The sequence below is a fragment of the Benincasa hispida genome, chromosome 12 (assembly GCF_027475165.1).
Source record: "Benincasa hispida cultivar pf3 chromosome 12, pf3_genome.v1.1, whole genome shotgun sequence".
NCBI lineage: Eukaryota > Viridiplantae > Streptophyta > Magnoliopsida > Cucurbitales > Cucurbitaceae > Benincasa > Benincasa hispida.
In genome coordinates this window covers 13,385,707-13,402,323 of record NC_143489.1, presented here as the reverse complement: position 1 = coordinate 13,402,323, position 16,617 = coordinate 13,385,707, and the positions used below count along the sequence as shown (strand labels likewise).

Genomic DNA, 16,617 nt, shown 5'->3' with positions numbered 1-16,617 from the left:
TAGTCCACCATTTTTTGTTCTATATATGCAATTATTTTATCTTTCATTTTTTGTTCTATATATGCAATTATTTTACCTTTCATTTTTTGTTCTATATATGCAATTATTTTATCTTGGTACTACATATTCTATTATGTTGGGCTTGAATTCCATATATGAAACTAACCCAATTAAATTCGTTTTCCAAACAAATGAGGAATAATAATAATAATAATAATAATAATAATAATAATAAACAGTGAGGTGGATGACTAACGGCTAACATAACCATTTCGACAAAATAATAATAATAATAATAATAAAAGTTTTGAGCGCACCGTCATTCAAATATTTTATAAAACTACCCTATTTTAACCCTTAATCCATAGATTTTCGAGCTTGAATTATCTTCATCTTCATTTTTGCTATGTTATGGCTCCGACCCAAATTCCGGCATCCCTCTTTGCCTCCAGGCCCCCGTGGCCTGCCACTGGTCGGTTACCTTCCATTTTTATCTGGCAATCTCCACCACACCTTCGTCGATTTGGCCGAAATCTACGGCCCAATTTTCAAGCTCCGCCTCGGAACCTAGCTCTGCGTCGTTCTCACCTCCCCTTCCTCCGTCAATGAAGTCCTCCGGCACCAAGAAGGCGTCTTCAACAACCGAGATGCCACCGTCAGCGCTCTTCTCGCCTCCTATATACATATATATATACACACACATACATACACATATATATACATATATATACATATATACACATATATAGATATACATATACATATATGTATATATGTAATACATATTTATAAATATATATTCCTTAAATGTAAAAACAACAGTTCAAAAGAAAAAAAATGAAAAAACAAAAGATAAATATTGCACTAACACATGACTACCTATAGTTCTACTCCGAAAAAGAATGACACCCTATGGTTGACTAAGTGTCTGGATAGCAAAAATGACGTATCAAATGAATGAGGTAGTATATATTACAGTAATACTAGATTTTTTTTTTTTTTCCAACAATGGTTCCTCGACCAAACTTTCACAATTTTTAGATTTTTGTCCAATCATTCACTATAATAATTTTTACCTGTTTCGATATTTTTTTGCTAACGCATTTATTTTCATTGGTATAGACGTATTTACTTCGATAAAAATTTAATGTGTCGGCCAAAATAGAGTAATGTGCACATTTTTTTAAAAAATTTATGCAGACAAAAATATGTGTTGAAAAAAGTCTTTAAAAACCCCACCATTTTTCTCTTCTCTTTCTCTTTTCCCCCTTCTCCTTTCTCTTCTCTTCTTCGGTCGACCCCTACTCCACCATGTTTTCACCGTTTTTCTTCTCCTTTCCCCTCCGGCCGACCCCCACACCCCCTTCTTCTTTCTCTTCACTTTTCCAGCCGACCTCCACTCCACCTTTTTCTTTTCGTTTTCCTTCTCTTTTCCCCTCCAGTCGACCCCCACCCCCACTTCGGCCAACCCCCAATCCCCCTTCTTCTTTCTCTTCTATTTTTCGGCCAATCCCCTCTGTTCCCTCCCTTTCTGTTTCCTCCCCTCCCCTCTCCGTCCCTCCCTTCCCCTTCTTCGTCCCTCAGCCCCCTCCCCTTCGTCCCTCCCTTTCCTTTTCCCCTACACTCAGCCCCCTCCCCTCCGTCTCTCCCTTTCTTTTTCCCTCACTCCCATCCCCCTCTCCTCCGTCCCTCCGCTCCCCTTTTCCGTCCCCTAGCCCCTTCCGATCCATCCATTTCTTTTTTTCTTCGATTTTCAGTCGCTCCTCTCATTTCCCTATTATTTTCCCTTTCTCCTTCCATCATTTACACAAACGGATACCGCTCCAATACCAAACGCCAACACACGCTGTCACACACTACTGTTGCCACTACACGCACTGGTTGGTTCTTTTTCTTTGCTTTTTTTTTCTAATAAATGTTATTCATAGGTTGTATCTGTGTTATTATTCTGATAGATGGTTTTATTTCAGATTCGAATTAGGATATAGATTTGTTTATGAATGAAATTGTTATTCTATCTTTGGTTCGAATATAATGAAGGATGAATTATTTCTGTATTTTGGTTTTAATTGTGTACATGATATTCATTTGTTAAGATTGAAGTTTAATCTTTCCTTTTTTTTTTTTTTTTTTTATGAAATTGCTAAGGATGTTTAAAGAAAATTAATTAAATTTCACACTTTTTACTTGCTAGTGTTAAATCATCGATTGACCTGAAAAACTTAAGTTGATAGGTAAATGTAAATTTGATATCATATCATTTTTAAAAAATCTAGTAAAGAGTCGTTTTAAAAAAACTCTAGTAAAATTAGAAAATGGAAAACATTTGACCCTTTATCTTCATTTATTTAGCTTTTATCAATCAAAGTTCACAATCGTAAATATTTGACCATTTTTCCTTACTAATGTTCTCGTCACATGCTTGATGCAGACCAACTCTTTTGTAAAGTAAAAAGGAACACTAGAAATGTAGTGATTTCTCTTTTGTTCTCATCATAAAGGCACTTAGAGATAATGAAAAATCTCCTTCATATAGCCAAAACTTAAACATGCTTTATTCATTTGGTTCAATGATGAATAAGGATTGGATTAAGCTTAGAGATAGATTCTCAAAAGAGTACTTTGACGGAGTTGTGAAATTCATGGAAGTGGCAAAGTGTCATGTAAATGGAGAGGGGAAAACGAGATGCCCATGTAAAAATTGTCAGAATTCAATGTCTCAAACATTAGATGGAGTAGAATGACATTTATTTGCTAATGGAATATCTCCTTCATATAGTCAATGAATTTATCATGGAGAACCGGTAAATTTAGCTCAATTTCAAAGAGTCAAGACTCCTTTAGCTCATTCAGTGGATGATGGATTAAGGGAAGAACCTACTGCACACAATGATAATGATGAGTTGTTCAATCTTTTAAATAATTTGCAAGGACCGATGAGAGAAGAAGCATATGATGAAGTTGAAGAAGACTTTGGAGATGAAATGGCTGAGAACATCGAACAAAAGGATACTTCAAACATTTTTGAGGAGTTGATGGATGAAGCACATAACCCGTTGTACCCTAGTTGTACAAAATGTTCCTCATTGAACTTCTTGGTGAGATTGATGCATATTAAGGTTCTCAATAATTGGAGTCATAAATCCTTTGATATGTTACTAGATTTGTTGAAATATGTCTTTTCAACTGGTGCATGGTTACCTAGTTCTTTTTATGAAGCCAAGAGGAAATTACGTGACCTAGGACTAGGATATGATTCTATTCATGCTTGCAAGTACGACTGTGTTTTATTTTGGAAAAGATATTCTAATTGTCAAAGTTGTCCAGCGTGTGGTGAGTCTCGATACAAAATAAAGGATGACAAGAATAAGAAGAGCCCAAACAAAATTTTACGTCATTTTCCATTAATACCAGGGTTGAAGTGATTGTTTTCATCAAAACACATTGCTTTCGAGATGCGATGGCATAAGGATAAACGAGTTGAAACTAATGGTGTGTTGCGACATCCAACTAATGTTGAATGGTGGAAATGTTTTGATAGAGAGTTTCCTGAATTTGCTTCAGACCCAAGGAATGTTCGATTAGCCTTAGCTTTCAATGGATTTAATCCATTTGGGAATATGAGTATTGCATATAGCATGTAGCCCATGATGCTTCTTCCTTACAATTTGCCACCATGGAAGTGCATGAAGGAATCTAATTTTTTCATGTCTTTACTTATAGACATAGCAAAATTTAGGTCCAACTCTTAAAATCTATCAATGATAAAGTTTATCATTAGATAGATCTTGCTATATTTGTAATTACTTTAACATGTTATATCCTTCATTATATTATTAGTCCACAAATTCTAGTCATTTAAATTATCCTTTAGGCGAAAGAAAACCAAATAACTACCCAATTTAATTATCCTCACTTTCTCATCATAGATGAGTGGGAGAATACCAGTTGAAAAGATATCTTTCTACGAGAAAGAACAGTCCTTAAAGATGCCAAAACTTCAAATGCATGAGCAATTGTGAAGAGACAATTATCTATATATAATGGTAGATTAGATGGTTTTGAAATATATGTACTCTAAAGTAGAAAAAGACAAAAGAAAACGAAGACAGTGATAATAAAGGTGTAAAAAAGAAGTAAAAGAAAAGACAAAAATGGCGAAAACAGCAAAACTAAATTAATATATCGACGTGTTTTGGGTCACCCTATTTGGACTCAGCCAAATTTAATGATTATTTTACATTTTGAGAGAGAAAAAAAACAACTTTCTTGTCCTCTCTTTAGTCATAAAAATATCCAATGATGTATTTTTATGTCCTCTCTTCGATAGGAAAGAGGTAGGAAGGCCGGTGCCATTACATTTATTCCCCGTGTAATTCCTGAGAAATAACAAATAAAAAAATATCTAGTCTCACAAAAAATTTGTCACCTATACACATTAATTAGATAATTGAGTTAGACAAAAAATATAAATAATAAATAATAAATACTAATATTTTTTCACATGATAAATCTGATTTTTTTAAAAAATAATTTTATTTTAATAATTATTAACAAAAATAAGGTTGGATAGAAAATATTGTCAAAAATAGGCGTTGTAATCGTGTACTCGTTACACGATTAAAACTAAATCGTGTACCGGATATACGATTACCTGTGATCTGGCACGCGCAGACTACCACATAGACAGTCATGCAGTGTTGACCAGGTAATCGTGGACGGGATCCATGATTACCCTAAGTCGTGTACCGTGGTCCTTAAACTCGTGCCCTTCCTCTTCTTCCTCCCATCCGAAACGTTTTCTTCATTTTTATTCCTCTCACTGCTGCGGGTTGTCATCTCTACCGTCTGCCGTCTCCGATCTTGTTGCTACTGTCGCTGCCGTGAGCCAATCTACCCTCTACTGCCGTGAGCCGATCTATCCTTTGTCGCCATCCGCCTTAGGTAAAACTTTTTCTTTTTTTTTTTTCTAATATATGAATTTGTATATTTGAGATTTTATAGATTTGTTTATTTGGGTTGATTCATACATTTATTTATATACTTGTGTTTTTAATGTAATTGTATTTTTTATGTAATTGTATTTTTTTATATACTTATTTTTATGTAATTGTATTTTTTTATTTACTTGTGCTTTTAATGTAGTTGTATTTTTTATGTAATTGTATTTTTTTATGTACTTGTGTTTTTAATATAATTGTATATTTAATGTAATTGTATTTTTTATATAATTGTATTTTTTATTTACTTGTGTTTTTTAATGTAATTTTGTTATGTAATGTAATTTGAACTTCTTAGGTAATGGAATCCAGTTTTTCTAATCTTGTACAACTATATCAACAAAATACCCATTGTTAGCAATCAATATAGGATAGTTCTTTTATCGTAGTTTTTGGTTGTCAGAGAAGGGAGACATCTGCACAACATATTATCCCATCTGATCCACATATTATTCTCTATGTTGAACAGTCTGGTTTTTTTGGGTTGCACAGATCGGATTTATCTAACTTGATTGGCACCTCATTACTGCTTTAGTTGAGCGTTGGAGACCAAAACCCCACACATTTCACCTGCCTTGTGGGAAATATACGATTACGTTGCAGGATGTTGCCATTTAGTTTGGGTTACAAGTGGATGGAGAACCTTTGACAGGTTCATTACAATATAATTGGAAAATTATTTGTGACGAGCTCTTGGGCGTTCTACCAGATGATCTGAAAGCCTCAAGATTAAGTATTCCATGGTTGGTGTCTTAGTTTTCAGAATTACCTCCCGATGTCGACGACATTAGCATACGTAGGTATACACGAGCATACATTATGCAGCTTATTGGGGGATTTTTGTTCGCTAACAAGTCGAACACTCTATACATTTCATGTTTCTTCCTCTATTGTCTAATTTCGGAGCATGTTGATATGTACTCATGGGGTGGTACCTATCTTGCATGGCTTTATAGAGAACTTTCTCGGACTACCAATACACAAGCGTTGGAAATAGCAGGGTCGCTGATACTACTACAGGTATGGGCTTATGATAGATTTTCAATTATAGCACTACAAGTTCAGTTACAGGCCCCAGGTCATCATCCACTTAGTTTCAGGTATTATTTCATTTATATATTTATTTCGTTATCATTTTATGTAAGAATATAAATTAATTGTATTTTTTTATAATTTTAGATGAAGTGGTGTATTAGCTGCCTTTGAACAGTCAACAAATATGTTGCTAGTATACCGAAAAATATTTGACAGACTGATGCACAATTAGGTAACAAATGTATATATAAATAAATATTTAAAACATTTGGTTAGATTAATTGGGTGTATAATTATCTTTCTTTTTTTTTTTTTTGTCAGATTAATTGGACGTCATACACGCAAGACATTTGGTCATCACTACCTGATTACTGTCATGATGGTCAAGACATCTGGTTGATCGTTAGCTCTCTTATATGCTTCCATATAGTAGAGTGACATCATCCAGATCGTGTGTTGAGACAGCTCGGTTTGCGACAAACGGTACCTTCGTTGTGCTATACACTCCCAGAACTACACTAGATTGATTTGAGAAGTAAGCACGACCAAGACTGGCGTCGAATTCATGCAGAATATATATATATACCTTACTAGTAAGCACGACATGATCGTTGTACATAGGGAGAAATAACAAATACACCAGTTGTATCAGACGACTACTTTTCCTAGTACAATTCAATCACGAGGTGATTTATCACACCTGACGGCACTTACTATTACTGCATGGTAAGAGATTTAAAATTAGACATTTTTCAAATATATGATACGAATATTGTTTAATATTAATTTTTTCGTCGTATAGAATAATTTTATCGAAGAAGTACAACAATATTCCGTACAACACGATTTACCAGAGTTAGGTTCAATGTGTGACCAAACATTGGTCAACATAGAAATTATTATTCAACAAACAAGACGACTCAATGTTGGTGACACTGATCGAAGAGTATTTATCGTAGACGATAACGGCAACAGGGCGAAGCTAATTTAGAGGCACACGAAGACAATCTCATGTGGGGTAAGGGCCAGGAGGTCGTCTTCAAATTTCATATAAACTTCTATTTTCAAATAAAGAACTAATTGTAAATTTTCTCCAGTATCATGAGATCTTTATTTATTTATTTATAGAGAGATATACTACTTAGTGAAGTCAATTTTTTTTTTATTGATTAAAATTGAGAATTAGAGAAATGAGGATTACTTGAAAATTAGAAAATAAACAGTTAAATTGAGTAAAAAAGAAAAAAAATATAATTTACAATTAAATATATAATTAATTAACAAAGAAAAAGTAATTGTGGACCCGATCCACGATTATGAGAATCGTGGACCCGATCGAAGAGTACGTGGTTGACCAATCCACCGTCCGTGCTGAAATGGTTCTTGATTGGATTAAAGTTTAAGGTACACGATTCCCCTTCTACACTATTTTTGTCAATACTTTCTATTCCCACCTATTTTTAAAAATTCTTTCCTATATATTCCATTTTTGTCATTATTCAAAAATAATCTATATTTTGTAACTTTCTCCGATAAATCTTTTTTACTTTTTTAAAAAAATATATATTTTAATTTCTTTCTTATGTAATACGACTGAGATACATACTCATGCACAAGTATTATTAAAAAAAAAAAAAGGTCATATCACAAATTTTAAGTTTTTTTTTTTTTTTCTTTTGTCCTTGGAAAAAATGATTGATCCTCTTGGGAAGGTAAAGGCAGAGCCATAGATTCTTCACATGTCTTGTCTCCACCAGATTTTGTTTCTGCCGACCTTCCCCAACATTACAAAACTTTTCACCAAACTCTCCTTCATTCTCCATTCCGCCATGGAAGAACTCACCTCAAATTTCCTCTTCACCGTCTTCGCCGCTCTTCTAATTTTCCTCTATCTAAAACTCAGGCACCGGCACATGCCGCTTCCACCGGGTCCTTGGGGCATTCCACTCCTCGGAAACCTCCCTTTTCTCGACCCCGAACTTCACACCTACTTCACCAAATTGGGAGAAAGATATGGTCCAATACTAAAGCTCCAACTTGGCAACAAAGTAGGTATAATAGTAAATTCACCGTGGATAGCACGTGAAGTTTTGAAAGACCACGATGTCACCTTTGCCAATCGCGATGTTCCACATGCGGGTAAAGCTGCCACATATGGTGGTTCCGACATAGTTTGGACCCCGTATGGATCCGAGTGGCGAATGTTAAGAAAAGTTTGTGTGTTGAAGATGCTAAGCAACGCGACTTTGGACTCTGTCTATGAGCTCCGCCGTAGAGAGGTGAGAAACACGATAGCTCACTTGTACCGACGAGCTGGATCGGTGGTGAACGTGGGCGAACAAGGGTTTTTGACGGTTTTCAACGTGGTTACGAGCATGTTGTGGGGTGGGTCAGTAGAAGGGGAGCAGAGAGACGGTCTTGCGGCAGAGTTTCGAGAGACGGTTTCGGACATGACTGAGCTGTTGGGTAAGCCTAATGTTTCGGATTTTTTTCCAAGTTTGGCCCGATTCGACCTCCAAGGCATTGAGAAGAAGATGCGTGAGCTTGCTCCGAGATTTGATAGGATTTTCGAGAAAATGATAGATCAACGATTGAAAATTGTTGGTGAAGATGACAGTAGGAGTGTTAAGAAGAATGATTTCTTGCAATTCTTACTTGAGGTGAAAGAAGATGGAGAATCCAAGACTCCTCTCACCATGACCCACCTCAAAGCCTTGCTCATGGTAACTAATTTTAACTCACTTTTCTTTTTTTTAAATGTTATATTACCAGGTTTATCACTTTGATATTCAAGATTAAAATAGGGTTAAAATACTATTTTGTTGTGTATACTACATTAGATTTTGTTAACATTTTTGTTTTTTCAATTAATTTTAAACATATTTCTAATAAATCTTACTTATTCCATAGAGTTAATTTTTATTTAAGGGAATCTCAATCTATTTCTTTTATCATATTGGTTTTCATCTTTGTATTCATAAGCAAATTCAACAATAATAATGACAGACATTAGAATTGTTCTAACTTAACTTGAATTTGAAAACACTCCAAAAAAGTAGATACAAAAAACAAATAAGGCCAAGTTTGATATATATATTTGATTTTTCTTTTCATTTTTTGAAAATTGTGTTTCTTTCCTTATAATTTCATAAAACACAAACCAGTTTAGAAACATCTTTTTCTTTTTTTCTTTTTTTTTTTTTCAGTTTCTGACTTAGATTTTAAAAAAACACAAAGAATATAAATCAATAAGTCAAAGTTTAAGATGAATTTTTTAAAACAACAAATAGTTATTAAACGAGGTCTATTAGCTATTTATAACAATCTCAAAATTCAATAAGTTCTTGAATGGAGCTCGTAACTAATGCTTAAATTTTATTACATTATTATAAGGCAACACTTGAATTAAGAAATTCAAGTTTTTTTTTGTTTCTTGGCAATATGTGTGGTAGGATATGGTGATCGGCGGGACAGATACATCGTCAAATACTATAGAGTTTGCGATGGCAGAAATGATAAAGAATCCAGAAACTCTAAAGAAAGCACAGGAAGAACTCGCCGTCGTTGTTGGAGAAGACAATATTGTGGAAGAGTTCCACATTCATAGTTTGCCATATCTCAAAGCCGTAATGAAAGAAACTTTGCGTTTACACCCTATCCTACCTCTACTTGTGCCGCACTGCCCAAGCGAGACCACCATTGTCGCCAATTACACAATCCCAAAGGGCTCTCGAGTGTTCATCAACGTTTGGGCCATTCAACGACACCCCAACCAATGGGAAAATCCACTAGAGTTCAACCCAGAAAGGTTCTTGAATGGAAAATTCGATTTCAGTGGAAGTGATTTTCGTTACTTCCCATTTGGGTCCGGCAGAAGAAACTGTGCAGGGATAGCTATGGCGGAAAGAATGGTACTGTATTTGCTTGCTACACTTTTGCATTCTTTTGATTGGAAATTAGAAGATGGTGAGAAAATGGAAGTTGAGGAGAAATTTGGAATTGTTTTGAAGATGAAGAGGCCTCTTATTCTCATCCCAACGCCAAGGCTATCTCATTTCACTCTGTATCAGTAACTAATTTTGGTGGTTTCTACATCTGCCATTGTTGTTCCTTTCAAAGCTAAGTTGTAAAATTAAAATCATGAAGGGGAGTGAGAAATCGAAAAAATGGCCTAATGTTTTTAGAATAAAGCTTCTACTTTCAATGACACTATAACCTATGTTGCTAAAATTTATTAATATTTAGTGGAGTCGTTTACGGTTGCAAAAACTTTTAATGGCTTTAGTTTAAATTGCTTGTTGATAATAGAATTTTACTATCTATGTGTTGTTAAAAAGTTGCCACTAAAAGGATTTTTCTTCTAGTCGGGTACTTATAACATTGATTTGGATAAAAATTCAAATATCCACAGTTGAGGTGAGCTGTAAATGTTGCACCATTTAAGTATCCATCTCCTCCTGCCGCACATAATGAAAAGTTGACATGTGTTACTTTTTTTTTAAAAAAAAAAAAAAATGTGGCTTTTTTTGTGGCCAAGTATTTCTCATATGAAAATATCTATAGAAACGTCCACGTATTTGTTTTGTTTTGTTTTCTTTTATTTTTTAAGAAAAATATAATAAAGGGTGTTAATAATCAAAATCGTGTCAAGATATTTTTGAGCTTGAATTAATTTCAGAAAACCTCCCATCAATAATTGGTACGTCAGTCTCGGCTCCCTTTGTCTTCTCATTTTGGTCCGTAGACTATTCCAACGGAGACAAACAAATTTCAACTGCCGTTCTTTTTATCTTCGTCTTTGTTTTTGCTCTGTTATGGCTCCGACCCAAATTCCGGCGTCCCTCTTTGCCTCCAGGCCCCCTGGCCTGCCGCTGGTCGGATACCTTCCATTTTTATCCGGCAATCTTCACCACACCTTCGCCGATTTGGCCGAGATCTACGGCCAAATTTTCAAGCTCCGCCTTGGAACCAAGCTCTGCGTCGTTCTCAGCTCCCCTTCCTCTGTCAATGAAGCCCTCCGCCACCAGTAAATGAAGAAGCTGATGTTGGTGAAAATTGAGTTTTTTAAAAAATGGCTTTTGAGAATCCCACAAAAGTTGAGTGAATTCTACTTCATTTACTCCCATCTTGGACTTTGAGTTTCGGCCCCAAGGGATATCTATCTTATAGAGGGAGTGTGGAGATAAATCAATGTGAATATGGTATTGTTGAAATGACTTGAATTTGTTTGTTGGCGTTTCGAATAATCAAGTACGGGAGTCTCGCTGTATTTAGCTTCGAACAACCTATTTAGATTTCATATTCAACATATTTATTTATTTATAGTTATTTATATTTTTGACCCTAGGGCTTAGAGTAGTGCGCTATATAAACTCTCTAACCCTAGATGTACCATTTTGATGTAATTTCTGAAAACATTCTCTCAAATAATATTATTCTCCCTCTGCTCGTGGACGTAGCTAATACACTGTTAGTGAACCACGTATATCTGTGTGTCGATCTTCTCTATCTCTACATTCCTTTTTGTATTCTTTAATTGTCGATTTCGCAACAAACTGGTATCAGAGCCTTGTTAGGGTTTTTTTTTTTTTTTTTTTTTTTTTTTTACGAAATTTCGCATTTGTTTGACAATTGAAGATGTCTGGCGTGAACGTAAAGATCGAAAAATTTACCAGGAGGAACAGTTTTGGTTTATGACAGATCAAGATGTGATCCCTGGTAAAGCAGTAGGGGTTGTGGGCGCCGCTGATAGGTAAGTCAAAGAAGGCTGTCGTGGATGACGAAGAGTGGCAGAATCTTGAGGAGAAGGCTCATTCGACGATCATGCTATGTTTGGCTGATGACGTCATCATTGAGATCGCAGATGAAGAAACTGCCTCTGATCTTTGGTTGAAGTTGGAAAGTCTTTACATGAGAAATCTTTAACCAAGAAGTTGTTTCTGAAGAAACGTTTGTATCATCTATGTATGTAGGAAGATACGTCTCTACGAGACCATCTTGATCAATTAAATAAAATTTTATTAGATTTGCATAATGTAGAGGTTAAGATTAATGATGAGGATGCTGCCCTAATTCTGTTGACATCTTTGCCATCGTCTTATGAGACTTTCGTTGACTCGTATATTGGAGGCAAAGAAACTCTGACCTTAAAGGATACAAAGTCCACGTTGCTTATGAGAGAGGACCGTCAGAATGTAGGAAGTTTAGCTACAGAAAGTCAGGCATCTGGGTTAGCTGCTACAGGAAGCAAGGGACATAGGAATTCTGGTAAGTAGAAGTCAAACCAGAATAAAAGGTCTTCGAAGTCAAAGGGTTCTAGATCAGATGATATTTGTAACTACTGTAAAGAAAAGGGGCATTGGAAAACTGAATGTCCTGATAAAAAGAAATCAGGAAAAGAAGGAAAAGAGTGACAAAAGGGAAGCATCCGCCTCTATTGCACAAGTTGAGATTGATTCTGAAGAAGTCGAGATCGATTCTGAAGGAGATCTAGCTTTAGTTGTGAATGAACAATCACATTCTGATGATGTGTGGGTTCTTGATTCTGAGGCATCTTATCATATGTGCCCAAATAGAGAGTGGCTCTCAACCTATCAGGAAATAGATGGAGGGAATGTTAGCCTGGCTAATGGTGTTGTGTGCAAGATAGTTGGAATCGGCTCAGTCAAGATACGAACACATAATGGTGCCTTCTACACTTTAAAAGAGGTTAGGGATGTTCCACTAATGAAGAAGAGTTTGATATCCTTTAGTGTACTCGATAGAAAGGGTTACATTTTTTAAGGTAATGGTGGAGCAATGTATGTCTATAAGGGTTCTAAGGTAGTTCTGAAAGGCATAAAGCGTGGAACACTGTATTTTCTATTAGGTTCCACGATAACAGGTTATGCTGTTGTTGCATCGTCGGTCGTTCACGAGGATGATATGACTAAGTTATGGTATATGAGACTTGGTCATATTAGTGAAAAATGGACGCAAATTCTATCAAAAAGAGATCTTCTTTGTGGGCACAAGGTGCAGGATTTTGAATTTTGTGAACATTGTGTATTTGAGAAGCTCCATCGCAGCAAGTTTCCAAGAGGTGTTCATCGTACAAAAGGGACACTTGATTATTTTCATTCAGACTGCTAGGGACCTTCCAAAGTTGAATCTATTGGAGGCAGTAGGTACTTTTTGTCGATAATTAATTATTACTCAAGAATGACTTGGGTTTTTATGATGAAACATAAAAGTGAAGCCTTCAAGAATTTCAAGTAATGGAAGATATTGATTGAAAATCAAACTGGGAAGAAGATCAAAAGGTTGTAAACTGATAATGGTCTAGAATTCTGTGGATCTGAATTTAATGAGTTCTATAAAGCTGAGGAGATTGTTCGCCATCACACTGTAAGGAATACTCCACAGTAAAATGGGGTTGCAGAACGTATGAATTAGACGTTGTTGGAGAGAGCAAGATGCATGCTCTCTAATGCAGGGTTAGCTAGAAAATTTTGGGCAGAAGCAGTAAATACATCATGTTATCTGAGCAATCATGGACCTCACACAGCTATTGATTGTAAAACACTTTACGAGGTGTGGTCTGGTAAGCCTACAGATTATTCTTTATTAAAATTTTTTGGTTGTACTGTCTACTATCAAGTTAATGAGGGTAAATTAGAATCGAGAGCTAAAAAGGGTATATTTGTGGGTTTTGTGGATAGAGTTAAGGGATATAGAGTCTGGTCACCTTCTGAGAATAGAGTCATACTTAGTAGGACTGTGATATTTGATGAAAATTCCATGCTTAACTCAACTGTAAAGCCTTTTGTGACGTCTACTGATGTGGGAGAAAATAGTAGTGTTGATAAACAAGTGGAGATGCAATTCACTTCAGCTGTGAATGAATTACAACATCAAGGTGGAGAAGATCAACACATTACTACAGAAACTGATGTGCATCCAGAAATTAATGTGCCTAGAACGTCAGAAGTTAATTTGCCTGAGAATTCTAGATCGCGAGTAGATCAACCGAGCATAGCTCATGATAGAGCTAGAAGAGTTGGTGTTGGACCTCCTGTGAGGTATAGTTTTGAAGATATGGTTACTTTTGCATTGTAGGTTGCTGAAGAGGTGGATCCTCATGAGCCATCCACCTATAGAGAAGCTGTGTCATGTGGGAGTCTGCTAAATGGCTTACTGCTATGAGGGATAAGATGGAATCTCTTGACAAAAATCAGACTTGGGAATTAGTTAAACAACCTAAGGAGAGAAAAATTGTCACTCGTAAATGGGTCTTCAAGAAAAATGAGGGAATATCATCTTCAAAGGGCATTAAATATAAAGATTGAGTTATTGCTAGAGGGTTTACACAAAGGGAAGGAGTTGATTATAATGAGATTTTCTCACCAGTAGTCAGACATACTTCTATCATGGTGTTACTAGCTATAGTAGCACATTAGAATTTGGAACTTGAACAACTAGATGTGAAGACAACTTTCTTACATGGAGAGTTGGAGGAAGAGATTTATATGACCCAACCAGATGGGTTCCAGTATCCAAGTAAAGAAGATTATGTTTGCAAGTTGAAGAAATCTTTGTATGGGTTAAAGCAGTCTCCAAGGCAATGGTACAAACGATTTGACAGCTATATGATTGGACTTGACTATAACAGGAGTCCGTATGATTGTTGTGTATATCATAACAAAACTGATGATGGTTCGATGATTTATTTACTTTTATATGTAGATGATATGCTCATAGCTGCAAAGTCCAAGTCTGATATTCTGAAATTGAAGAATTTTCTAAATGCTAAGTTTGATATGAAGGATTTGGGTGCTGCTCAAAAAATTATGGGTATGGAGATTTATAGGGACAAAGATAAGAATAAGCTCTTCTTGTCGCAGAAAGGATATATTCAGAAAATATTGTCCAGGTTTAGTATGTCATCAACTAAGCCTATAGATACTTCTAGTGCTGTAAATGCTTGTTTGTCATCTGCGCTTTCACCACAGTCTGAAGCTGAGAAGGAGTACATGTCTCGAGTTCCTTATGCTAGTGTAGTGGGAAGATTGATGTATGTTATGGTCTGTACTAGGCCTGATCTTGTCCATGTTGTTAGTGTTGTCAGCAGGTTCATGGGTCAACCTGGGAAGGAGCATTGGCAAGCCGTTAAAAGGATTTTTCGTTACCTTAGAGGTACATCTGATGTTAGTCTTGTTTATGGGAATTGCACAGAGTGTTTGGTGACCGGTTATTTTGATTCTGATTATGCTGGAGATGTTGATAGTAAGAGGTCTATGACTGGCTATGTGTTCACTCTTAGTGGTTTTGTAGTTAGTTGGAAGGCAACCTTACAGCCTATAGTTACTTTGTCTACTACTGAAGCAGGGTACATGGCCTTGATAGAAGCTGCTAAATAGGGAATATGACTGAGAGGGTTAGTTGGTGATCTTGGTTTGCATCATGACCAAGCTATTGTATATTGTGATAGTTTGAGTGCAATATGCCTAGCCAAGGATCAAGTTCATCATGAGAGAACTAAGCACATAGATGTAAGATTCACTTCTTAAGAGGTGAGCAGAGAGTTAAAGTGATGAAAATTGGTACTGTGATAACCCTGCTGATATGTTCACCAAACCGGTTTCACAAGGCAAGTTCCAACATTGTTTGGACTTGCTGAATGTTTTGAATTGTTAATGGTCTCCTTTGCGGGACACTTTGAGGCATGAGGGAGAAGTTGATAACGGGCAGACATGAATGTTATCATAGTGTTAAGTTCTTAAATAATGTTGGCTTGCATTGATAAAATATGTTAAATTACGTCCAAAAAGCATTAAGTTTATTATATTGTGGCCGCATGCGTTCATCGCAAAGGCACAGTTGATTTTTGTGTTTTTATGCAGAATATGCATTGACACAAGGCGTAAATTGCGATCATTGGAAATCATTGGTCGAGTGCAGCATTACTGCAAGGCTTTGCGGTGATCATGTTCGCAAATATTCGCCCGATAAGGATTGCCACAACTTAGTCAGCGCAATATGGTGGGCACATCAAGGTGAAAGGCTAATTAATTGTGATGGGACAAAAAGCTGATGACAGTCGAATCCTAATTAAGTTGACAACCGATTAATGATAACAAGTACATTCAGCATTTTGGTGACAAAAATTCGGCGCATCAGTCAGGAGAATTAAGGCCGTCCCATCCATACAATCATGAGAGAGAAGCCGCCGTTCACTCTGGATGTTCTATAAATACCAAGGGCAACCTTCAGAAAAGCAGTTCAACAGTTCGAAATTTCATACTTCGGTTCGCACGTCTTTATTCATAGTTTGTCTTTCATTTTAAGGCAGACGTGAGAGAGGAAGGTGGTGCTGATAGATCGTTCTGGTAAGCTTGGGAGAGTGCCGGAAGCTTCAAGGATAGAGAGAGGGCAGACGTCTGCAAAAGCAGGAACATCTTTGGAACCGAATAGAGATCTATAGTGTAAAAGCTCGGTCAACAAGGAATTGATACTAGGCTCTCTACCTTTAACTTCCATTGTTATTTTGTACTCCACTCATTTTATCGAAATGAAATTTCCTTCTCTATATCTGTTCACTCTC

The 16,617-nt window shown here is 36.1% G+C and overlaps 1 protein-coding gene across 1 annotated transcript; it reads left to right on the top strand.

Moving 5' to 3' along the window:
* Positions 1-1,256: 1,256 nt before the first annotated feature.
* Positions 1,257-10,304, top strand: LOC120092924 (geraniol 8-hydroxylase-like). The gene is made up of 7 exons (XM_090308031.1): positions 1,257-1,880; positions 5,493-5,800; positions 5,957-6,100; positions 6,180-6,267; positions 6,357-6,761; positions 6,838-8,758; positions 9,488-10,304. The coding sequence occupies exons 6-7, from the start codon at positions 7,775-7,777 to the stop codon at positions 10,106-10,108; spliced, it is 1,605 nt and encodes a 534-aa protein (XP_090164157.1). The 5' UTR covers positions 1,257-1,880; positions 5,493-5,800; positions 5,957-6,100; positions 6,180-6,267; positions 6,357-6,761; positions 6,838-7,774; the 3' UTR covers positions 10,109-10,304.
* Positions 10,305-16,617: the final 6,313 nt, after the last annotated feature.